This window comes from Cololabis saira, chromosome 18 (assembly GCF_033807715.1).
Source record: "Cololabis saira isolate AMF1-May2022 chromosome 18, fColSai1.1, whole genome shotgun sequence".
Lineage (NCBI taxonomy): Eukaryota > Metazoa > Chordata > Actinopteri > Beloniformes > Belonidae > Cololabis > Cololabis saira.
This window is the reverse complement of record NC_084604.1, coordinates 13,253,671-13,279,670: the sequence shown is the minus strand read 5'-3', so window position 1 is coordinate 13,279,670 and position 26,000 is coordinate 13,253,671. Positions and strand designations below refer to the sequence as shown.

Below are 26,000 nucleotides of genomic sequence, written 5' to 3'. Positions count from 1 at the left end.
CAAAGCATCAGAACATCAGACCACAACCTTGATAGGAGAGGATACAGACTTGCTTATTATTCTGCTCTACTATGCTGAGACAAACAATAGAGACCTCTATTTTCATTCAGATAAGTCCAAAGCTAGTAAAGTGTACAACATCAGAGAGATGAAACAAGTCCTGGGTAATGAGTTGTGTTCCCAGTTGCTCTTTATTCATGCTTTCACAGGATGTGATACAACTTCCCGCATCTTTAGTGTCGGGAAACAGTCAGCATTCCAGAAACTTGTGAAACGTGAATCAACCATCCAGTCCTGTGCAAATGTGTTTCTGCTCCCAAATCAGGCAAGGAATGTCATCGAGGACCATGGGAGCAGGGCAATGGCAGTGTTTTTTGGCGGCAAGAGTACTGATTCACTTGCTTCTTTGCGCTACAACCTTTTTAGCAAAAAAATTGTTTCTGCTAAGTCATTTGTTACTCCAGAACGTCTCCCTTCTACAGAGTCCTCGACTAAATACCATTGTCAAAGAGTTTATTGGTGTGGATAGAAAAGGAGAGTGACATGAACCCAGTGGATTGGGGGTGGAAACTGGAGGGCAATATCTTCCTGCCAGTTATGACCAATAAGACTGCTGCCCCAGAAAGCCTCCTGCAGATGGTCCACTGTAATTGCAAAACCGCCTGCCGAACACAACGGTGCAGTTGCAGAGCATATGGACTACCATGCATGCCTGCTTGTGGACCATGTCAAGTTGAAAACTGTGAGAATCTACAGAATCAACCTTTATGGGAGGAGGACTGTGACGACGAACTGTGAAAGGAAAAAAATTAAAAAAAATTAAAAAAAACATACAAGATAAACAAGAAACAACTGCAGCGAACTTAAAAACATAAAAACAATGAGAAGAAAAAGATAAAAATACAAAAAAAACAATGAAAAAAAACATAAAAATACAAAAAAAAAAGAAAAAACAACTATAGGGGTTAGCGGTACTGTGCCTTCACGTGGCGCCCCTGTTTTGACTAATTTCACAGTACCACACTGTAGTAGTCAATGGATTTTTTAGACTACAGGTATAAAGAAAGCTCCTGAATACAGGATTAGAAATAGAAGTGAAACTGGAAATCGTACATTTAATATAGATATGTTCATAACCGATTTCATAACCGTTTTATTAAATGTTAAATGTGCATGGCTAATAATGTCACTATAATTTAAATATTCTAATTAGATGCTTTTATCAAAAAACATGGGGTTTAGCACCAAAAATGCTTGCCTCTGTTAAAGAATAAGCAGCAATGGTTATTTTATGCGAATTGGCGCATATTCAATGAGATACGCCTAATTTGCATAGTTACACATACAATTTCAAAAAACTTCCAATGCAATTTGTTTTTGTCTTCATGTAAGTAATTAACTGGGGAAGTTTCATGATGATATCTGTTTGTTAAAAATTTTACCCTATTCACCTGGGATTTCTTGGCCACCTTGGTTGCCATCTTGAAAAATACACCTTTCTGGTGGTCAGATTTTGGTAGACTTTTAGGATGTCATTAAGTACACCTAGTACTACAATAATCCACTGAAAAACCTTTTGTTAGAATTTTTTTGGGGTATGATGGTTTTCTTTCATATATGCAGCCGACTATACTGTAAACATTAATGTAATTGGACATAAATCAGACATATATTTAAATTAGGACTGATTCATTCCACTCCCATTTTCTGCTGATCTGTTGAAGACTTCAAATCAAGTTTAAAAAAATGCATAGCACATACCAGTGATTCCCAAAGTGGGGGGTACACCACTTTGGTAGGAGATAAACCAAAGGGGGGGCCTCAAGAAAAATGTCTGGGCATATACAAACGTCACGTTTTGTACTAAAGCCATATAAAAGTCCATTTACATTAATCTTTTTCAAAGCATACAGAATGCAACTGCAAAACTACCAGCATCCATTATAAAACACATTAAAAAGCACGCAGACACACTCATCTCCTTCCTCTAAAGGGTTGGGGTGGCTGCAGGATGCAGGCTGAATTATTTAGCTTGTGTACTTGGCTTGCCTCTCCCCACAGTAAATTGAGCTGGGCACACCACAACGCAGCGCCAGCGTGTGTGTCTGAGAGCAAAGAGGGAAACTAGCCACAAACCTGAAGTTCAGACCACAGGGAAAGAGAGGGCATTAAACAAGGAGGCAGGTGGGGACTGTAGGCGGAAAAATATCTCGACATGACCTCATATTAGAGTGAGGAGACGGGATCTGTCACCTGAGAGACGTATATATATTAAACAAGAGAAGCTCAATAGCATTAACTGTGAATGGAATTGAACTAAGACCTAAGAATGGTAACTTTTTTACCTGAAATTTTCTATCACTTTTCTTGTCAAGAAAGAAAATGGTCAAACCAAACTTCCTGCATGATGTAATAATAGTCAAAGTTGTGAATCAGCAAAATATAAGGCTGTCCCATAAGAGCCGCACTTCTCTGGATTGCTGCAGTGATTTGAATATTTCTGTTACAGCAAAACAAATACAGAACAAGTAGAGTGTATATTTTTGTCGTCAGAAAGTCGATGCATTCATCGATATACACACACACTGGCCTCTATACCGGGCCTATCTGGTGTACAAGAGAGAAGTGAGTTACGCTGGATAGGATTCCAGGGTTTCCCCACACAACCTGGATACCAAGAGCTGGCGCCAACCAACGTATACATTTGGTAACCCAAATAAACCACAGCTCTAACAACGCTGTGCCCTCTGTGACGACAGCCCTCTCACAGCCCCACCTAACTTTCAACCTGCGTACAGCGTCATCTCCATGTCCTACGCGCCGTCAGCCGCTTGTAACACCACAGTCTTGCTGGTGGTGATTCCCCTGGCCAGTTTCTGCTTCTCTGTTTTGAATGTCATCATCCCCTATGAGCCTCGCTCAGACATTGGGAAGCAGAAAGAAACCCACATTAACTCATTACTCTGGAATAGTTCAAACACGAACCGTAGTGACTTAAATATTCTGGCGCACAGACTGAATCGTGCCTGCTGAATCTCTGTGCTCTACATGAAAATAAAATACATGTCACCAAGCCTTCAGTTTAAAATAACATTTTAAAAAGTCAAGCTAATATTGGGGTTGGCAGGGCCTGCAGTTTTAAAATTCTAGCCCTCTCATGGTAAAAGCCAAAAAGATAGGATACGAAGATTGAAAAATAAATGGATTATGTGATTGGCAGCCTGGGATTCTTGGGTTTACTGAATTTGATTAGGGAGGGGAAGAGAATCCGCCGACCGTGACCGCTGTAGCCCTAAGGAACCATTAATATTGAACAACCGAAAGGATTCAACACCAGAGCGTTACATGCCAGGTGTCACAAACATATCCCATCTGGAAACCCCAGTGTGAAAGGGGTACAAATTCATAAATCCAAACCACATTAAGATACCAACTTCAGGAAACATGCATTCATCACAAATAAGCAGGAACGTGTTATTAGGAGGTGAAGATATTTCTGTCTTCAGAGATGAGTCGATATGAAAATAAACCACTGAATGATAAAACTTTGTCAGGTTCTAATCTAACCCTGATTATGATGCTAAGATGCACCCAGCGTTCACATCCAGTCAAGCATTCACTGCAATTTCTAGTTAATACTACTAGAATGTTAGTACTTCAGCTGTATAAACAGGGGGAACTAATATACTCTGACTACACCATGATAGCTTTTGATTGAATTGCAACACACTATAGCATCAACTCACACACATTAACACCAACCTAAAGTAATTGCATCAAATGTGTTGCAGAGATACACCTTGCTGAGCAATGGAAATAAAAAAAAAAACTAAATTAAAAACAAAAGTTTATTTTTTCCTCCATTTATCGGATGAAGCTTAGTGGGGCTGTCACTTGATTATCAACAAACATATCTGGTTTGTGATCATTCATTACTAAAATTAAGCTGCAATTTTTGACTGGGCTGGAAAGATTCAAAGCTTTAGAGAAAAACAAACAATAAAAAACGCCCCCACAATGACACCACAATTTCAGGAGTCAATTCTGATTTTATCAAAAGGTTATAGAGATTTAAGAGAGAAAAAAAACAACAACAAATAACCAATAACTGCAGCAATTAAAGACCTTCAGGTTACTGGATGGAAGCATTTGGCTTCAAATCTAACAGAAATGGAATTGCAGCATTTCCCCCTTATACATCAAATTATAGAGGCTTACCAACTTTCTTTTCAATTTATTTTAAATATAACAAAACATGAGACGTATCACAAACATGTCACAAACACTTTACTTAAAATAAAGTGCTGTCACTTTTACTTTTCCTCTATTTGCACCTTTGAAGGCGGGTGCACCAAATAATAAAGACTGATCAGTCAGTCTTGTCAGACGACGTCTGACATCCACATTTCTGTTGTAAAACTGATTACTGCACTGCAAGTGCCTTTCAGCAAATTGTGCTTTTGGCTTGAAACAAGATTAAAAAGTTCTGGTAACACGACATCGGAGAAGTACCTCCAGCTCACTATTGTGTGTTTTGGTCCCAGATGATGCATCAATTTTCTGAAACGTTTATACTTGACGAGAGAAAATGGCTGATCTTCCACTAATTCCATGACTTTCCACTTAATGGCTGACACTCACTTGTGGAAGATAACCGAGGCTACCGACTGTGTGCTCTGCGTGAGTCTGGGCCTCTTTACCATCTTCATAGTATTAAGCATGTTAAGCTGGGTGATGTCGTTTTAAATGTTTAATGAAGTGTGTAGTCCCAAACATCGTCATTAAAGTACCTCAACAGCTTCTTATTGCAAATGTACAGATTCTGTACTCTTAAGCAGCATTTCTGGTCGTCGTCGCAGTGCATGAAACTGACAGGAAATCCGATCCTTCTGTAACCTGCGTTCACTGACCAAATGTCAGATAACACAACGCTTGATTGGCTGATAACTGCACGGAGCTGTTTAAGCAGACAATTAGCCAATTACTGCCACCAGCCAGGTAATAGGTGCATCCGTGCTTAAATGCTTCTGTTAAAAAAAAAAAGTGAAAAACTGAAAAACACACAAAATAAAACAAGCACATGCTATCGACAGTACCGCTCACATTGCTCTTCAGTAAGGCTTTATAAATATATAATACACATTTAATATACGACTTCTCCAATGACACAGTTGGAAAATGAAAAAGTAATAATGTATGTTAATGAAAGAGCAATCTGTTGAGCACAGAAAGATAAATTACACCTCCTGGCCTCGCTATTCCAAGAGCTACAACACTTACACATGGTCATCAATGGTGCTGTCAGGCCATAGATTTTACATCCGTGCGTTCTCGCAGAGACCCAGGGGGGCCAGGCCCAGCGTATAATCACCATGTATAACAGAGAGAATACTAATAATCCTGCAATGCAAGTGGAGAATTGTAATTATCCAGAAAGAAATGTGCTGCATGCTTTGTCTGATCCACGACCGGAGACCTTTGTTGCATCTTCTCACTAGTTTCTCCCAGTGCTGTCAAATTATCTATAATCACTTTCTACAGCCACATACTACACATTTTCTAATAAAAGCCTACATATGTAAAAAAAAAAAAACAATAAAAACCGTTAATATACAGCCTCTATTTGTCACTATTAGTCACCAGTTAGCTGATATCTGATTGTACTTCTTTTGTCTTTTAGCTTTGACTTTAAGCTGAAAAAAAAAAAGAAGCATACCACCTATAAATGCTTAACATTAAAACCATGGGCTGAAAAAAAATAATTAGCATTCGGATTAAGACACCCATGGTCTCTTGAGAGCTGAAAGTGATTTCATGCAAGTATAAAGCAGCACCAGCAAATTAATTGTGTGCTGAGGTAGATTTGTATCTTGTGTTCCACCAAATCCACAAAACAGATATAAAAGACCTCATCTCAAACAGTTGTGCCTGCAACAGAGAAAGTTTGTCGAGTCATTGTCATTACCGGTACATGACTATTCTAAAGAAAAGCACCCTCTTGTTTTGTCCCCTAATGACAGAGGGAATGTGACTTAAATAGAAAAGAGAAGTCAAAACTTCCAGACAGTAATTCAGGGGAAAAAGCACATCTCCCTCAGATACCAAATAAAAAAAACATGACATTAGCAGAGTTCAGGCGCCTCTCGACAGGCTGCTGCTCACAGCAGGATGAAGGCTAGAATACACCAACCCAGACGTGTGCACACACCTCAGCCCCAGGTCAAGGCCCGTGGTGCATGGATGGGATTCACTAATGAAAAGCAAAACTCCAAAGTCTCCTCTTAACTGAAAAGGTCAGCCAGTACATACGAGATCCGAGGAAGTCGGGAGAAATTGAAACATTGCAGCACTTCCTTTTCTCCAGTCTTCAAATACATGACATATTTTCTTAAATGAGGCTTGTAGCTTGTTGAAGCTGTAAAAGCAGGTCCACACATTTGTTCTCCCTGGAAGCCTTCAAAACAAGCAGCAAGTGCTGCAATTGAAGGAGTGAAGTGGACTGAGACGGCAGACAAAGTGGTGTGTGTCGAGAGAGCGTGACGCCTCATTGATGACTTGATGTTTCATTAAGCTCACCTTTCTTCAGGCACTAATTTCGTTCCAAGTCTCTTGTAAAGTGGAAGCAGCAGTAACTCTGGGTGACTGCTGTACTTCCACTGGACAGCTGAAGGCCTGCTCTAAAAACCCACAGTCAGAGCACAACTTACAACAGAACAGCGCCCGTCTTTACTTTCATAAATAAAAAACATTGTTTTGATGGATGGAAATGACATCATCTGGTGCCTTTATGTGCAACTACAGAATAGTTTCAGGACGGCACAACAATGAACATGAACCAAGACTACTTTCCTGATTCACAAACTGCTAAGTTGTATCAGTTAATACATTAATCATGTCAGTGTAATGGAGTATATGAAGTAATTAAACATGTCACAGCTGAAAAGAGCTGAATATATGTCGTATTAAAGAAAAAGGGGTGGGGGGGTGTATTAGATGTTTAGTAATGATTGCTTTTCTCTTTTTTTTTTCTAAAGTTCTTCATTAAACATCTGACAACAAAAATGTGTCAAACCATTTTTTTAACCCAGTTTTTACAGCCGCTGCTTTTGGGGGTGGAGCCGAGCGTTTGACCTCAATCCAACCCTTCCCTCTACAGGGTGCATCACTTTTGGAATTGGTGTAAAAGCTTTGTGCCTACGCACTCATGAGGTGTGGTAAACACAGCATAAATGTGAGATTAGGATTAGGTGATGATGAATGATTGTTCTCTGATCTGGGTCGGTGACATCAGCGGATCTCATTCAGATCCTCGATATCCAGAGCCGCTCCACACCAAACGACAGAGTTATGTTTTGGCAGTTTTGGAGTTGGTAGCAACTTAAAAACACTCAAATAAATGTTGATTGCCTCCCCCATCACTCATCCATCCTCGTTCTGAAAATGACACCTGTCTGACGGCGTATGAATCTTGTTTATGTAGCGATAATACGTCATTCTACACGCCCACACGGGTTAGGTTATGTTTCGCCTTCCCTCCGCTCAGCTCGCCTGCAGGCACGAGGTGGCAAATACCACGCCTTGCGTTTACGTTACACAAAGCGCGTTAAACACACGTTCACCGTCCAGTGATAATACCCTAATGTAAAAAAAAAAGGACAGACAACACACTAGATTCCAGTGTTAAACGCGGGGTATTTGCCGATTGGAAAAGGGGCCTATAATTGTACATTAAACTACGTCTTAGGGACATTTGTGTCTCTCAGAGAGAGAGAGAGACACAGACACTTTTTTTTTTTTCTGTACACTTCAAGTTTGTATTCAACATAATATAATACTCAAACCCTATACATACACACATATATATGTACAGTATGTGTGTGTGTATATATATATATATATATATATATATATATATATATATATATAAAATAAATAAAATCTATCCCCACGAATAAGGGGGAAAAACAACTGATCAAGTGTTGCAGATCTAAAAATGACTTTTTTGTTTCATCTTTTTTCAAACTTTCTTGAACAAACAGGAAATGCTGCTGTAGCACCCTGAGAGAGCTGAATGAAGAAGCACCCACAGACCTCTGTTTTCAAGGTCAATGGACCAAAATCCCCCCACAATGATGTAGAAAAACTGGTGACATCACACAGAAAACAATGACTTCCCAAAAAGGTACGGGTCCCGAGGTATAGGGAAACACGTTGTGGTGTGTTATAACCATGTGGGGGAGGGGGGTAATTCGACTCTGAACCAGCTCTGTGGCGTACGTCGGCTTAACAGTAAACAAATCTCAACAGCTCCCTGAATGAGACGTTTTCCACATGGCCCTACAAGTTCCACATGTGTTTGCTGGATCTGAGCCCTCAGTCACTTCAGAGCTGCAAGTATGTGCTCCCCAGCAGAGAAAGGGGTTGTTGTTTTTTTACAGAATTGCACCTTAAAACATCTAGCTTTTTTTTTGTTCTTTACTAAATAACATTCCAAAATACATATTTAGGCATTTGCACTCTTACTTGATTGTAGTATTAAAAAGGTTCAATGTAAATGCAGCTAGTGATGATTAACATCTACATTAATATACCGCACGCACGCACGCGCACATACGGCAATTAAAGAAAGCACCTGGAAGGGTCAGGAGTGACTGCCACACACACACACAGGCCCGAGTCCCACTCTAATAAAAGAAGCAGGACCAAGGAACCAGAAGCAATTAGTTCAATTGGTCGATGCTGAAACAAGACTGAAGCAGCCAAGTTTGCTGCGACGGAGACTGGAGTTCTTACTTCAGGCTCTACCGTTTGACAAAACAGCAAAATGGCTTTTCATGTTGACACATGTGCTTGTAAGGAGGCACCCACACAAGCACGCTGTTAGAAGAAGTTGAAACTAAAAATAAGCTCACTAAATTCTTAACACAGCAGAGGAGTAGGGGGGGAACAGAGTTAGAGCAAATACAGAGAAATACAACAAAGGGGAAGGAAATGACAGCCACCTCCAGCTGGGGAAAGAAGGGGGGGGACTGGATGCTCTATCTTTATCAACAGGCAACTTTGGGTGGTGCTCAGAGTTTGCTAACCACATGGTAGTTCTCTCTGTGCAGTGGAGTCTGTGTTGAAACCACCCCTTATCTTTGTGTGTATCGAGGAAGACGAGGGACTGACAGGAAGATTTGTATACTATTATACATATTATTTGCAAAGTAACAAGCTGCATCTCATCACAGGCATGCACACACAGGCGCGCACACACACACACACACACACACAAAGCGCAAAATCCAAACATAAAAAAAGGCATTCTGTAATGGAAACAGCTCTAATGAAATAAAAAAAACCTCCCCAATACTGCAAAAACCTTACACTTCCAGGAAGTGGTTTTGATAATCCACTTTATCACAAAAGTGTAACAGGAAGGCTTTTTGCAGCGTTGGATGTGACGTCGCCAGTCAATCTAAAGTAAGGCTGGGTAAAAAGGACCAAGATTCATCTCCATTTTATAGCTAATTCTCAACATACGATATACATCTGGATATAATCTTTTTATTAAGAAAGACCAAAAAGATGGTTTTAATTCACAGCCCTGAGTGCTAACTGCACTTTATTAATTATTAGCAGCACATGTGCATCAGAACAGTTGACTGAAGTGAAAGTAGCTGTATATTAAATTAAACGCTCCTGAAACAAAATGAACTAAGCCCTGGTGCCAAACCCAAACAGAAGAAGTACTGAGCACAAATAAAAACAATGTTCCCACTGCAACTGAATACTTTCTGAAGGGGAGCTCGCGGCTGGTACTTTCCTGCTAGGGCAGCTCAGAGCTGGAAAGACAACAACCTGTTCTTCCCACCATCTGAGTGGCTCTGCACAAACTGACAGCAGGATCTGGGAGGTTCATTTTCAATCGCCTCCCCCGGCGTGAGAGTGGATCTAGTAACTGTGCTCTGCTTAAAGAAGCTTGCCAGGGAATTCTTCTTTTCAGCTCCAGGTGCTGCTGCCACTGAAGCTTCTCCTTGCTCTGCAGGCTCAGGGACAGTTGGGCGGGGCAGCGCGCACAAACATCTGTCTCAATCACCGACCAGAGACTCCAGGATAACGTCATGTTTAAGTGCATCCATTTACTCACTTCGGACATACGTGGATCTAAATCGTGGATCCACAAAAGATGTCGTGTCCAACAGGTGACTGGTGGTTGGGTCGGCATATTTGTCATTGAGGTTCATTCTAGCCTCCATGGACTTAGGCAGCTCACTTTGCCCCACTTCAGGTGCCAGGAGGTTGGCACTGGACAGGTGTGGCGCAGGCCCGGCGTACGGGAGGCTCGCAGAGTCCTCGCCTGTGAGTGCATCAGTGAAATCCTGGAGGGGTTTCAGAGCTTTCTGAGCTGCTTCCAGTACCTCCATGTCCTGCCAGGTACGGATCCGAGGCCCAGTTTTCTGGTCTGCAGACAGCCTTTCCTGCTCCAGCGAGAGGACCGTTATAATCTGGTGGCCCGGCAGACCCGGCAGAATCTGCACTTCAGCCAGTTCTTTTCTCCTCTTCCAGCTGTAGGAGAAGCTGCTTACAACTCTCTTACAGAGGAAGATGACACGGCAACGCAACTATCATTCACACCATGTCCTGCAGCACACAAAACACTTTGTTTTTTATTCACATTAAAAAAGGCAGAGAACTCAAAGGCAAGTAAATCAAAAACGTTTACTCAATTATCAATTGTTTAATTAACAATTAATCTACATGTGTTGTGCAATTTGAAAACTACAAATATTGTGTTAGGAAAACTATTAAGGCACAACACAGTACAGGTCTGACATTTTATGAAATTGGTCAGGAGTGCTGGCTGTATAAGCCTTAACATTAGCTCGGCCTGCATGAGCCTTGTAAATGGTGTAAATTACAAAAGGCTTTTATTTTTCCTCTTTCATTCATTCAGTAGGCTATTATACAGGACTCACCAGTGGCCAGATGAAGTCTGTGGCCAAAACACTGCATCCTCCACCACGTGTTCAGCTGTACTCCTTTGAAAAGCATTGGTACTGTTGTCGGTAGTTATGGCAACCAGTCCCGTTGGGTCGAGCTTCCAGCTTGAGAGGACACCCTGCGTTATGTGCTCCCCGGGGTGGTCCTGGGGAGAGTAGCTGGTCCCAAGACGGGCGGTTTAATTCACCCGCGGACGGCTCGCAAGTCCTTCATGTCCGTGGTCAGAGCAAAGTGATGAGCCGGGCAGCAAGACTCTCTCTCACATCCGTATACATTTCAGTAATACTTCTTTCAAAATACTTTCAGCTGGGTAGCTGGTATTCTGATATTCCTTCATCCCATATCACCTGTTAAAAGGTCTCAATATATTTGAAGATCAAGTCCTAATCTAAAGTCATCAAAATCTAGTTTCCAGCTATTTTTGGCCTCATGAATATGATGTAGTTGTGCTTTAACACTACTTACAGTAATCATTATGCATTACAGAAGGGCTTTGCCTCTGAATGGTCACCCGCTGCTTTCATCATCTTAGACTACTTTCTCCACAGCCGTCATGGCAATCACAAAGTCCTTTTTTGTCCATCTTCTTCGAACACTGACATTTTCTTTTCTGTTGTTTTGTGTAGAAGTCTCGGAGGACGAGACGGCAGTCAATGGAAACACCGGCCCCCTGCAGCACTGCCTTTATCGCAAATTATCAGGTTCGATTTTCTTCCTCGCAAAAGTGTAATGGAAACGCAACAAATAAGTCAGGAAAGACTATTCCAAAAGTCTATTACATGGAAAACATGTTGCACAACTGCAGAAAAGTTCTCAAAGCAAAGTCCAGGAGATCAATGTTGAGGTTTCGTGAGCACGACGCCGAGATCTCATCTTTATAATTCCATCTAGTAATTCCAGTATGGTTTTAGCTCATTTCTTATGAAAAGGAGTCTCACCATTTCACCCACTTTTCTAAGTGATTGCTGTGAAAGTGGCAGGTTCACCGTTGGCCCCAGTGAGCACTACCAACTTCTTTTATAATAATTCATCTTTATTGCAAAATTAAAATTACATTTCACCTCCATCCTATGAAAGACTGCTTTTTAAATTTGATTTCCATTACTGCCATTTGGAAGCAAAATGACAAACTATTCTGATTCTCAGCATTGTCAGGCAGCACTTAAACGCTGCCTATAGCCTCAAGCAGAAATGCAGCTAAAAAAGGTCCGATCAGTCCATTTGGGTTTTCTTGAGAATTACAGTCGGCCATATACAAAATAATTTTTCTTTGTAAATCTCCAAATATATCCAAAGATTCACAAAGTATAAAAGTGTATTGGAAAATGAGCTGCCATATATTGGTTATTTTGGTAATGAAAGCAGATTCACGGGTGAAACAAAGAAAACAAAACAAACAAAACGCAGCAGTCAGACAACAAGGACATCAAGCCGACGCCAGCTGTCCACATGCCTGTCATATTTCTGTACAGTGACAGTGCTGGTAAAGTAACTCTTCCCTGTATTGTGTATTTTGGGCTCAGGTGGGCTGAACCCAGTTGGCTGTCAAATTTCTGGAACTCCTACACTGGACTACAGGGAAAAGCTAATTTTCCAGTTCCAGAAATTCCATGATTTTCCTCCTAATGACTTTGCTTTTTCCATTGCTGATACCCACAAAACATGCCAGAGACAGATGGCTCTGATTGCTTGGATTCTCGCATCTAAGCTTTTGTTGTATTTTTCAAATTGGGCATGCTTATCAGTGCTGGATTAAGTCTTTTGCAGAGATATTTTGGCTTTTGTTTGCAGCAAATTTTGACTTAAATCTTCTAAATTGTAAGCATTTAGTATCTTTCATTTATAGCATGACTTGCAAAAACTTTTAAATTCAAAATAAAGCTGCAATAATTCTGCATTCTGTGTTTGTCACACAACATTTCCTTTGCAGATGAAGTAAGGAACCAAAGCTGTTCTGCAACATCTGGTATGAGGGGGGATGCACTTGCAGGCCCAAGGCAGAGTAGTTATCAGCTGCCAGACACATTGCTTGATAGCATAGCCAGACCTTTAATCCACACCAAGAACTTGAACATTAATTGAGTTGCAGGAGAGATTTCTTAAATATGAACTCCCTTGTGAGTGGAGTTTGACCCATTCAAACTGCTTTAAAACTTAAAGGCGTCTTCTTTTGCGACACTACGGATCAGACGGTCTGGCTGCTGATACTAGTGCCCTGTTTTTTCCAAACTGAAACTTCTGAGAATTAAAAGGATGTCGTCAGATTGGGTGGGGGGGTTTACAAGGGGAAAACTGTTCACTTTGAAATTCTCCATACGGAAGTTTATTTAGCACCGTGTTTGTCTCTAAAGGGGACACCATTCACTGGGTCCCTTCAAAGGCTTCTCCTCTCGGGCCGGAGCTTTTCATGACAAATTTGGAAAGAAAATGTAACCGGCTTTCTTCCTTCGAGAGAACAAAAAAGGCAGCTTAGGTAGAAATGCGTAACAAGTGAAGGACACATTTCTAACGATTTGCACAATTCATATACTGCTGCAGGTTAATCTCTGCTTGGCACTCTTCAAAGAAAGCTCACTGAATGCCGATTTCAACAAAATTGCACAAGTTAAAAAACACAATTATCTAAGTTGCAGTGGTACTCAACCTTTCATAATTCACCAATGTTTACTATGTCGCTCAGTTAAAATTACTGACATTTAATGATCAAAATGGTTAAAGTAAGAGTGAATCTGGAATGCAGACAGCTGTTCAGAGCACGACATCTGACCTGAAGGTAAACTTGGTTAGAAGAAGGGACATCAACACAGGTCACCCTTTTTATCTGAACTCTTAAGAGTTGTTTCTAAATCAACAACAGTCGTTTTTTAGACACCAGTTAGTGAACAGTACAAACAAAGTACAACAAAGATGAAGACTTGAGATTCTCTTCATAGTGACAGATGCTGGTAAGCAGGAAATACTCCCCAATACAGATACCCCCATTTTTGGCAGTACCTGTGAGTATTTGCGATACTGGTATGATTATCAGAACAACTTCCACAACATTTTGCCTGGAAAGACCGTAAATAGAGTTAAGTTCAGCCGCGGCTGAATGAAACTGGGAATCCGACAGCGAGGGTAAAGTGCATGTACCAAACAAGAGACCCGAGGATATACATAAAGCAGCAAGGTTTCAGTTTCTTTTGAAGGAACATTTGATTATTTTTCATAAGTGTTGTCTCCCCCTTGCAGTCTCTCATCCCTCCTATTAGCAACCAACCCCCCTCCCCCTCAAAAAAATTAATATTAGACGCCAGTAGCAGTTGTCTCTCTTTACAACTGCAACGGGGCTTTATAAACACATCAACAATGACAGCTATGAGATGAAGCTAGAGAAAACCAGAGAATGAGTGCCCCTCAGACCGTGTACTAAAAAGTATTTAATTGCCATGCTTTAAGGGGGAACCTCTGAGTAAGAACTGCAAATGTCTCTCTGCGTTGCTTTAAAGCACTACACTCATCTGGGTATGACCGCTGTTTTAAAAGAATAAAATATCTTTGCTGTAATAACTGTATAATTTATATTTTTGTGCCCTCACTAACGGATATCAAATCAGTAGTTAAAGCACTTGTTTATGCACCACAAATACTTTTTTTGGTTAAAATAAATGAGAAAAACAAAGATGTACACCATGTGTTGCCATTCTCCCTGAAAATACAGGCTTAATTTTTAGACCATATTGTCCAGCCACACTCTCATTTTCCCTCTGTTGATCAGCCAAGGTTTTCATTAGCACCCCCAACTGCTCTCGTCTCCAAAGCTTCTGTGACAGACACTGAAAGCCCGGGTTGCATGCTGAGAGGAGGCAGGGCTCACCAGAGACCCTTTGATTTCCAACAGACAAACAGATTTGGTTGATTGTAGGATTGCGGTGGTCAATCACAACAAGCCATTTATGCTAGAGTGGTCTGTGCAGCCTGTCCTCTGCAAACACAACGCTCACCAATGTAGAGCACCAGACAACACAGTCCAGATCTCTTGAGACCGGTGGGTGGTGGAGTTAAGTAAGGAGACGGCATCCCCAAAGCCTTTTCTTCAAATAATAAGAAAAGGCATATCTAAATAACACGCTACAAGAGATTAAAAGGGGCAAAGTATTAATATGTTTGGTTAGCTGTGTTGGTGAGGATTATTAATTTACAAAACAAGCAGATTTGCAGATGAGTCAAGCTCAGGTTAAAAAAAAAGTATTAGAGTTTGATTTTAAACATGCAATTTCATAGTACAGAAACATGCAGGAGCCCAGCAAAACACCAGCATCACCTTCAGCAATTGGAAGATGCATCAATACAAGTCAATATTCCATAAGCAAGGAATTGCAGTACCTGTTAGTAATCAATATCTCATAATTTATGGAGTAATTCTGCTAGTACTAGTTAACCTTTGTGATCCGGTTACTAATAAACTCTTCCGTAGTTTTGTTATGGCACCTTAAGCTACAGCTATGAGTAAAGACAGCAAATGTAGTAAGCTTTTGTAGGGAAAATGTGATACTTGAGCAGGGCTTAAGATCATGAGCATTTCAGAACCACTTTTAAAGATAGTTCAAGTAAATGTCACTAGTTTGCACTGATTTAATCTCTGGTTTGTTTGAGTTGATCAGCTTCATACTGGAATCTGCTGATTTAATGCTTATCAGTTCTGACTGGTAAAATAACCACATCGTGACAGCAACGCTACTCAAAAGCTAGGTGTTCTTGAGTAAAGAACACCTAAAGATAGCATTTCTCTATGAACCTCTACAGTCAGCTTACAGAACACACCATAGTACTGAGACCGCTCTAATCAAGATCACCAACGACCTGCTGACTCTGACAAAAATCAGCATTCTCATCCTCCTCGACCTCTCTGCTGCCTTTGATACCGTTTCCCATGCTATCCTCCTCAAACGGCTCTCTGACCTCCTTGGCATCACTGGCTCAGCACTGTCATGGTTCCACTCTTACCTCTCTAACAGAACCCAGTTTGTCACCATTCATGGCTCCTCCTCCCCCCCCCTGCTCCTGTCAAACACAGTGTCCCTCAAGGCTCTGTGCTTGACCCCACCCTCTTTACTACCTACCTGCTCCCCCTCGGCCAGATCACTCGTCACCATGGTCTCAACTTCCATTGCTATGCTGATGATACTCAGCTGTATCTCAGCACTTCACCATCCTCTCAGCTCCCCCCACAGTCTCTGGTCAACTGCATTCATCCCATAAAAACCTGGATGTCAACCAACCTACTCAAACCCAACAGTGACAAGACTGAGCTCATGGTTGTGGCCCCCAAGCCACTGCTCCGGAAGGTTGGAGATCTCCTTGTCAATGTGGATGGCTGCTCCATCACCCCAACCTCTGGAGGTCCGCAACCTGGGACTTATCCTTGACTCCACCCTCTATTTCCAGTTCCATGTCAAATCCATCACTAAATCAGCTTTTTATCACCTTAGGAACATCTCCCGTCTTTGCCCTCACTCTCTGACTCCGTGGCAGAGACGCTCATCCATGCGTTCATCACCTCTCGGCTAGATTATTGCAATGGAGTCCTGTCCGGGGTTCCCAGTGAAACCCTGGACAGGCTCCAGTATGTGCAGAACTCAGCTGCCAGGGTTCTCACCCACACCAAGCCCTGGCAGCACATCACCCCCACCCTCTTCCACCTCCATTGGCTCCCGGTTAAGTTTCGATTACAGTACAAAATTCTCCTTCTCACCTACAGATCCCTCCATTCACTGGCCCCCCAATACTTGTCCGACCTCCTCCATCAATACACTCCATTTAGGAACCTGAGGTCTTCTGATGTCAGACTCCTCTCCATCCTCCGTACCCGTTTAAAAACATTCAGAGACAGGGCTTTCAGCGTGGCTGCCCCCACCCTCTGGAACTCTATCCCCCTTGAAATCCGCCACTCCCCCACAGTTTCAAAGCACACCTCAAAACACACCTCTTTTCCTTGGCCTTCGCTGAATAGGCTAAGGTCCCCTCCCTGTTTTTGTTTTGCTTGTTTGTTTGTCCCCCTTTGTTAAGCGACCTTGGGTATCATGAAAGGCTATATAAGTACAAGTTATTATAATTATTTTATACAACCTGCAAGGTAAAAATACCATGTACCAGTACCAACAAAAACACTTAAATCAAGTTTAGAAACCTTAATCCAACACTTAGAAGCACATTACCCTGCTGCAGATGCACAATGTTATGGAGCTAACAAAGGCTTAAAGACTAAGAATTACTCTAAGAGCACGCAACCTGCAGCTTCTGTTATTATACTAGTTGATATAAGTGCTTTAATATTGCTTTACTATAATCCTTACATAGGTAAATAAAAAAATAATATTGGAATTGAAAGACTCAGGCAGCATCGACACTTGGTAGCACTGGTACCTCTGAGCTAAGCTCCCTGACTTTAACCCCAGGTGTGGTCTTTGTGTGTGGAATTTGCATGTTGTCTGAGTTATAGCTTAACCAGACTAGCTACAACTGCCTACTCTGGCTGACCAGACCCGTTGAGCATGTTCAACCTGGTTTCTGGGCCTGTTAGTTCTGCCCATCTACAACGTAGGAGGAAGAAGACCTCAAAAGCACCTCTAAGAAAACCTATGCATGACATCACAGAGGGTTTGTCCAGTTCTTCTTATACAGTCTATGGTGGGCCTTTAAGAAAATCAGAAATTCGTGCATCTGTAGTTCATACAAAGTAATTACAATAAATGCAAGAGTAAAAGGCTTTTTTTTTATTAAAAGGGAAGTGATCCGGGGACATACAATAATTACCAAATTTCCAATCAGTCCTAAACGCTTGTAGCCCTGTTACAAAATACTGTCGCTCAAAAGCGTTCTCAAAAAAATGCATACTAGGTTTAAGCGTATTCATTTCAAACTTCTCCTGACCGCTTAGAAATCCCTCCACGGCCTGGCCCCCACATACCTGTCTGACATTCTCCACCACCACATCCCATCTAGAGCACTCCGGTCAGCCGACCAACAGTTGTTGGAAGTGCCCAGGACCAGGCTTAAAACCAGGGGGGACAGAGCCTTCGCTGTGGCAGCCCCCAGACTCTGGAACTCCCTCCCCCTACACATCCGGGCGGCCCAGTCTTTACATATTTTTAAATCTCAGTTAAAGACCCACCTTTTTTCCCCTTGCTTTTAATTAGTGTCTTTTTATATTGTCTTATTCAGATTTTGTCTCTTAGCCCTTTTCTTGTCCCTTTTTAAGCACTTTCTGTGAAGCACTTTGGTTGCGGCTCAGCCGTTTGTTTATGTGCTATACAAATAAAATTTGACTTGACTTAAGAAAAGTATTCACCTGACTTTAACTGATTTTAGACCAGAAACAACCCCGATATATTAAATTCTCACTGGAGAGAACTGACAACTTAATGATCAAAACCATGCGGAGCATTTCTCATTAGCTCTGTCCAGACAGCAGTTCACACACATTTCACTAGGCTCGTAATCACAACTGCAAACTTCTGCTCAACAGCCATAACTAGAAAATATTGAGGAGTCACTTTTGCTGGCATCCCTCATAACTGATGGTGTTTAATCATAGACTGTGTTAAACCATGTTAAATCAAATTATGCGTAGCCGACACTGTTGTGTCAATATTTCTCCTTGGCTGAACCGGTTTGGGAAAACCACTCCACTTGCTTCTTGATGATTTATGTCAATTGTGTCTCCTATGTTCAGCCAGGATGATGTCGTTTCCTAAAGCAGATTTACGTTTCAGAGCTGATAGGAGTATCGTTTATCAGTCCACACAACTTTCTCATACATCACTGGAAGTTTTGTCTGACTTTACCATTTGTATTCCTATCACTGACTAAAGCATTCCCACAAACCATTTCTCCAAGTGCCTGCGTGTTTACTTTTATCAGTTCTGAGCCCCATTCACGCTGCTTCTTTGCCCCTTACTGAGATGCAAATGTAAATTTTGACACAAACTGCTTGTATTATCTTCGTCTGCAGTTTTGCAATGGATGGTTGGTAACAATCCTTCTTGGAGGCACAATTTTGTCAAGAATGAAGCTGTGAACTACTGTAACTCAGGTTGGGAGGACATTGTAATGCAGATAGGAATGCTAAAGAAACCCAACAGGCCACTGTTAGATAATGCAAAGTCCAAAAGTCACATCATAATTCCTGCACTACACGTCAGCACAACAAACCCTGCAGGCTTCCTCGTCGCTCGTTTCTTCCGATTTTTGTTTAATGTTTCAACGCTAATCAGGAAACTTGTCACTTTTACATACTGATACCAATGTTTTCTAGTGGAAATGCTGTTGCTATTAATGATGCATTCATGACAAATGACAAAACTGAAATTCAAAATTCCACCGGGAAAGATAATTACACAACACTAATTGGGATATAGAATTGGAATGTAGATTTCTGAGACAGGATGCGACTAATTAAAGATGCTCTGACAGCAGTTTAAGAGGTTTCCGACTATATGACAGCTGACGAGACTTTGCCGTTTATACAGCAAAGAAAAGAGTGGAAGAGTTTTGACTTCCCACTTGGATAAAGTGAATACAGCATGATTTCAAGCCGAAGTGGAGATAAAAATAGGGAAGGGGCACACTCTCAGCTGGATCAGTGACATACTGTACCGATCCCCTGCATATCTGAACGATTCACTGAGTGACATATTTTTAAACCTAGAAATCCTTAAAATAAAAAAGGTCATTGTTTTTTTCCCTTTTCCCTTTCAGAGATTTTGAGTTGCTAGTGACTTTAGATGCCTCTCAGGCACAGAAACTGTTAGCATTTTCATAATACTCCCTGCTTTACCTCCAAACACAATGGCCTCTAATTGAGATGATGCAATGAATTCCACGTTCAGAAATGCCACATTGACAACGTGAGTGCAGGGCTTCCTAGCCTTAGAAAACAGATCAGATCCTGAAGTCAGTGTTCCACATCTTCTGTTCAAACACCATGTCTCCCATACTAAAAACATAACAGAAATGATTCAGGGCAACACGTGTGAGTGTGTGTGATGTGAACAGTTCACTTTAGTGTCAATACACCTGAATAAATGTGTGTGTGTGTGTGTGTGTGTGTGTGTGTGTGTGTGTGTGTGTGTGTGTGTGTGTGTGTGTGTGTGTGTGTGTGTGTGTGTACACATACATATCTCAGTGAGGTCAGGACATCTATCCATTTATCATCTAATTGTTTGCTTCCTGTGTGACTATGGGCAAGCTATGACTAGTACATGTAAATTAAATATTCCAACTGAAAACACTTTGACTATTGCTGTTCAACAGTCAAATACAGGAACGTCAATAAAAATGTGGCTTAACATCCTAGCACCAGGGGCAAGTTGATCATGGCATCAACACTAGGCTTTCAATTTATTTCCCAGCAGAAAAAAAATAAGTAAATGGTATAACATAGTAACAGATAGTGTGCAGACTGAAAAGTTTGTTTGCCTCATTTTTCCTGTAGTATTAACAGATCAAAAAGAATAGAAGCGTAAAACGACCTAGTTAATTAGACACATGGCTAAATTATACATCCAAGTGGCATTAGGACGCGACCTATGTTGCAGTTTGTCCCGGCTCCACCTTCAGGTTAGGAATACCGATGAGAACCTCCCTGAAAGGGTGGGGTGGACAGGTTTCTGACGGGGTAACTGGCACGACAGGTAGGGCAGCCCAGAGTGGGGGTGGAGGCTCTGACGTGTGAGAGACACACAAACACACACACACACGACTAATCCTCACTGTCAAGGGGTCGCTGTCAGGACCTCGTGTACGTTTTACACGTCAGTACGTTTTGGTGGAGTAAAAATCACAAGTTGGAAACTTGGTGCAGCCAAAACTGCGTCTACCCTTCTAAGAAAACCCAGCTAATCCTTCATCTAAGCTCAAATATGAGTCATTTGCGAGGCCCCTGGTGTCATCTCATACGTGGAGACCGTGTGGATGAGTTGCGTGCAAGTGTCGTGTCATGACCCACCACTTGTGACAACATTACTGAGAAAAAAAACCCATTTCCATGTCATCTGCCTCTTTATTGCACTGGTAGTCCATGGGCCAGAGGCCAAAAATTTCACTTGTCAGTGCCACTCAAGGTGACAAAACTTGCTTATGATTTTTGAAAAGATCCATCTATAGATGACATTTTGGTATGATAACCCTTCCTGAGTGGCAGCTGTATCATAGTTATCAGCTCATGATCTTACCCAGCCCCTTCAGAAAATTACATGTTAGATGCTGCTGCATATCCTGGTTTAGACTCATGTACAGGATATCTGTCAATGTTTCACAATATTGTCTTTTGTATCATTTTAAAGGGGACCTTTGAAGCATTCATTCAAGCTAAGATGTGATACATTTCCTGAATTCTTATGCTCCTGTGAGTATTCCAGTTTTTGTATGTTGCATCTCTGTTGTTCCTAGATGACACAGGGCTAAAAGATAGTATATAATTTAGGCGAAGATTGTGTAAAAATGTGTGTTTATAGTTTAAAGAGCTGCAGTGACCTCTATGTTGGTCAGAAAGATTCACATCTTAGCTTGAATGAATGCTTAAAAGGTCCCCTTTAAAATGATACCAAACACAATATTGTGAAACATTGACAGATATCCTGTACATGAGTCTAAACCAGGATATGCACCAGCATCTAAAATGTAATTTTCTGAAGGGGCTGGGTAACTTCATGAGCTGATAACTATGATACAGCTGCCACTCAGGAAGGGTTATCATACCAAAATATCTTCTACAGACATGGATCTTTTCAAAAATCATAAGCAAGTTTTGTCACCTTGAGTGGTGCTGATATCTGGTCTGGTTGGTAACGATCCTTCTTGGAGGCACAATTTTATCAAGAGTGAAGCTGTGAACTAACTCAGGTTGGGAGGACATTGTAATGCAGATAGGAATGCTAAAGAAACCCAACAGGCCACTGCAAGATAATGCAAAGTCCAAAAGTCACATCATAATTCCTGCACTACACGTCAGCACAACAAACCCTGCAGGCTTCCTCGTCGCTCGTTTCTTCAGACTTTTGTTGCATGTTTCAACGCTAATCAGGAAACTTGTCACTTTTGCATACCGATACCAATGCTTTCTAGTGGAAATGCTGTTGCTAATAATGATGCATTCATGACTAAAGGCAAAAGTGAAATTCTAAATTCCACCGGGCAAAAGAATTACACAACACTAATTGGGATATAGAATTGGAATGTAGATTTCCGAGACAGGATGTGACTCATTAAAGATGCTCTGACAGCAGTTTAAACGGTTCCGACTATATGACAGCTGACGAGACTTGGCTGTTTATACAGCAAAGAAAAGAGTGGAAGAGTTTTGACTTCCTCACTTGGATAAAGTGAATACAGCATGACTTGAAGCCGAAGTGGAGATAAAAATAGGGAGGGGGCACACTCTCAGCTGGATCAGTGACATACTGTACCGATCCCCTGCATATCTGAACGATTCACGGAGTGACGTATTTTTAAACCTAGAAATCCTTAAAATAAAAAAGGTCATTGTTTTTTTCCCTTTTCCCTTTCAGAGATTTTGAGTTGCTAGTGACTTTAGATGCCTCTCAGGCACAGAAACTGTTAGCATTTTCATAATACTCCCTGCTTTACCTCCAAACAGAATGGCCTCTAATAGAGATGATGCAATGAATTTGACGTTCAGAAATGCCACATTGACAACGTGAGTGCAGGGCTTCCTAGCCTTAGAAAACAGATCAGATCCTGAAGTCAGTGTTCCACATCTTCTGTTCAAACACCATGTCTCCCATACTAAAAACATAACAGAAATGATTCAGGGCAACACGTGTGTGTGAGTGTGTGATGTGAACAGTTCACTTTAGTGTCAATACACCTGAATAAATGTGTGTGTGTGTATACACATACATATCTCAGTGAGGTCAGGACATCTATCCATCTATCATATAATTTGTTTGCTTCCTGTGTGACTATGGGCAAGCTATGCGAGTACATGTAAATTAAATATTCCAACTGAAAACACTTTGACTATTGCTGTTCAAGAGTCAAATACAGGAACGTCAATAAAAATGTGCCTTAACATCCTAGAACCAGGGGCAGGTTGATCATGATCAACACTGGGCTTTCCACTTATTTCTCAGCAGAAAAAAAAATAAATGGTATAACATAGTAACAGATAGTGTGCAGACTCTAAAGTTTGTTTGCCTCATTTTTCCTGTAGTATTAACAGATCAAAAAGAATAGAAGCGTAAAACGATCTAGTTAATTAGACCGATCCCCTGCATATCTGAACGATTCACTGAGTGACATATTTTTAAACCTAGAACACCTTAAAATAAAAAAGTGTCACTGTTATTTTTCCCCCTTTTCCCTTTCAGAGCTTTGGCCCCTGGACTGTGGGGTGTGTTTCCCCTCTGAGCAGCAGCGGTGGACCCGGTCCTACCTCCTGGATCTTGTCCCTCCTCTGGCGGGTCTCCGGGTCCAGCGGAGCGCGGCCCGTGGCCCCGGGCGGCCGCCGGTACTCCACCACCGGCAGCTGCTGGCCCTCCTTCCCGCCTCCACCCGCGCTCTCCTCCGCAACTTTGTTCTTATCATTCATGATGTCCTGTTTGATCTCATCGGGTCGTTTCTGTAAAGTATCCTTGGCCTCTAACAGTGCCTTTTCGTGGTCTTTTTTGATCTTCGCCAGGACCCTTTTCTCCTCGTTTCCAGCCGAGCCGGAGTCGCTGCTCTCCGGACCGGTGCGAGTGTTGGTCTCCACCGCCGGGGAATGAAAGAAAACTCCGCTCAGCAGCTTCGACGAGTCCGGTAAGAAGAAGATCGCCCCGAAACACAGGGTGATAAAAGCGCTGAAAACCAACAGCAGGATAAATTTCTCTGTCAGCCTGAAAGAAGTGGGACTGGCAGACTTCCTATTCGGGGTGGCAGTGAAAGGCAGAAGAGTTGCGACTGGCATTTTCCCTCCTGCTTCGACAACTACAGCAAACAAAATATATATGACATAAACCCCCGCTTTAACTCACAAACGACCCAAGTTCGGCTTCTCCCGTTCACAAATCCATTTCCAAAGGCTATAAATCATCCCAAATGAGCGATAGCTGGGGTTAAATCTCCGGTGTAAAGTTGCGGAGCGGAGCTGCTGTCCATGCCGGAGCCTCGCACACAGACCGACCAGCGGCTCACGCACACAGGAAGCAGCATTATATAGCAGCGTGGCTGACAGCCGTGATGACATCATCACTCCCCGCTCCTTGATTGGCTGAAGCCTGCGTGAGGCGTGGTTTCAAAAAGGCTGCGTATAAAATTGCAGACTGGTTGCTAGAACTCCACAGGTCAAGGAAAATGGATGAATTGAAGGAATTGAGGCAAAATGCGAATCCAGTGTTCCTGAAGAGGAAAGATTATGTAGTGTTTGTGATCTAAATGTTATTGAGGATGAACTTCATTTTTTGTTTTATTGTCCATTATATGATGAAGCCAGGAAGTTTTTATTTCAGAAAATGCAAAATTTGAAACCTGAGTTGTTTTGGACTGAGTATGATGCTAAATTGGAATGGTTTTTTAAAGAGGAGGTTTTCTCTATAGCTACCTTTATAAAGAGAGCCTGGAAACAGAGAAAGGACAAGTTATATGAAAACTGAGAAAGGATCTGATCTGTAATGTATAAGTGGAATTTATAATTTTGTGTTTGTGTTTTTGTTTGTACGCAGCTGATGTTTGTTTGCTGGTGTAGTGTATCTGTGTCTTGTAAGCCCTTATAGGCTGGGCACCTTAGAGGTGTATGACACATTAATAAACAATTCATTCATTCATTCATTCATTCATTCATTCATTCATTCATTCATTCATTCATTCATTCGTTCATTCATTCATTCATTCGTTCATTCATTCATTCCAGTATTGGTGCTAAATTGAGATTTGAAAAGTATTAGCTGTCTAGTTATATAAATGAATGAATGAATGAATGAATGAATGAATGAATGAATGAATGAATGAATGAATGAATACTTTATTACAGACTCAAAAGGTTCCATATAAAATACATAAAAATACAAAATAATTACAGGTGACACATTAAAATACATGCAAACATCTGTTCCAATGTTTCCATAGTCCAGATGTGTACCTTGTATCACTCCATTTGATGTTAGTGAGTGCAGTTATTAGACAATTTTCTGACTCATGGAGTCGACGCATACATTTAAACATAAAATTCCTCAGCAGAGCATGGAAGGTGGGAACATAACAGTTAACAAATAAAGTGCTTGCACTTGTCCATCTTGGAAGCCTTAGGAGGATTCTGAACGCATCATTATATGCTACCTGCAACTTCTTTAGCTTGGCGGTGGTATAATTACACCAAAGGTGAGCTGTGTAAAGAGGTGTACAATAGGCTTTGAATAGATTTACTTATTTATGTTTATAAACTAAGTTTATGGTCCCTGTTGCTCTCTTTTTCTGTTGACTGTCTTTCACTCTTTCTATACTGCCTTTACATGTTTGCTCTAGGCCGGTGTTCTGCCAATCCTTGCTCCCTGCGAGAAATGCTACTTTGTGGTTCCGCGCACGCGCACAGTCGATTTTCAAAGTTTGATGGCCACGTCCATCATTTCTTGCACGATGTAAAATTGATAATATGGGATGTTGAGTATTTGATCCTTCAAAATACACTACCCATGACATGAATTGCATAGAATTTTGTGAACATTATACGATAAAGAGAAATAAAACAACAATTCTATCGCTTTATTTGATATTCATTCAGTCATTCACCTTTATTTAGCCAGGCAGGTCATTAAGAACACATTCTTGTTTTCTTATGACGGCCTGTCAAGCGGCAAGGACCACTTGGGGGGAAAAGGAAGTGGGCTAGGGAGTAAAACACAGTAAAATTGTAGCTCTACAAAGGTAGAAAACCATTAGGTAGCATTTTTTGGCAAAGCAGCAGAAATTGGCAGAACACCCGATTATCCATATACTGAACCGGGCGAGCGCCCAGGGGCACCAGCCAATGAGGGGGC

The 26,000-nt window shown here is 41.5% G+C and overlaps 1 protein-coding gene across 1 annotated transcript in view; it reads right to left on the bottom strand.

The window, feature by feature from the left end:
* man1a1 (mannosidase, alpha, class 1A, member 1) overlaps positions 1 to 24,142 on the bottom strand; it is a 135,109-nt gene extending 110,967 nt beyond the window's left edge. The window contains exon 1 of the mRNA XM_061707448.1: positions 23,423 to 24,142. Within this exon, the coding sequence (XP_061563432.1) occupies positions 23,423 to 23,935 (513 nt within the window). The 5' untranslated portion in view covers positions 23,936 to 24,142. The remainder of the gene's footprint in view (positions 1 to 23,422) is intronic.
* Between the last annotated feature and the right edge of the window lie 1,858 nt (positions 24,143 to 26,000).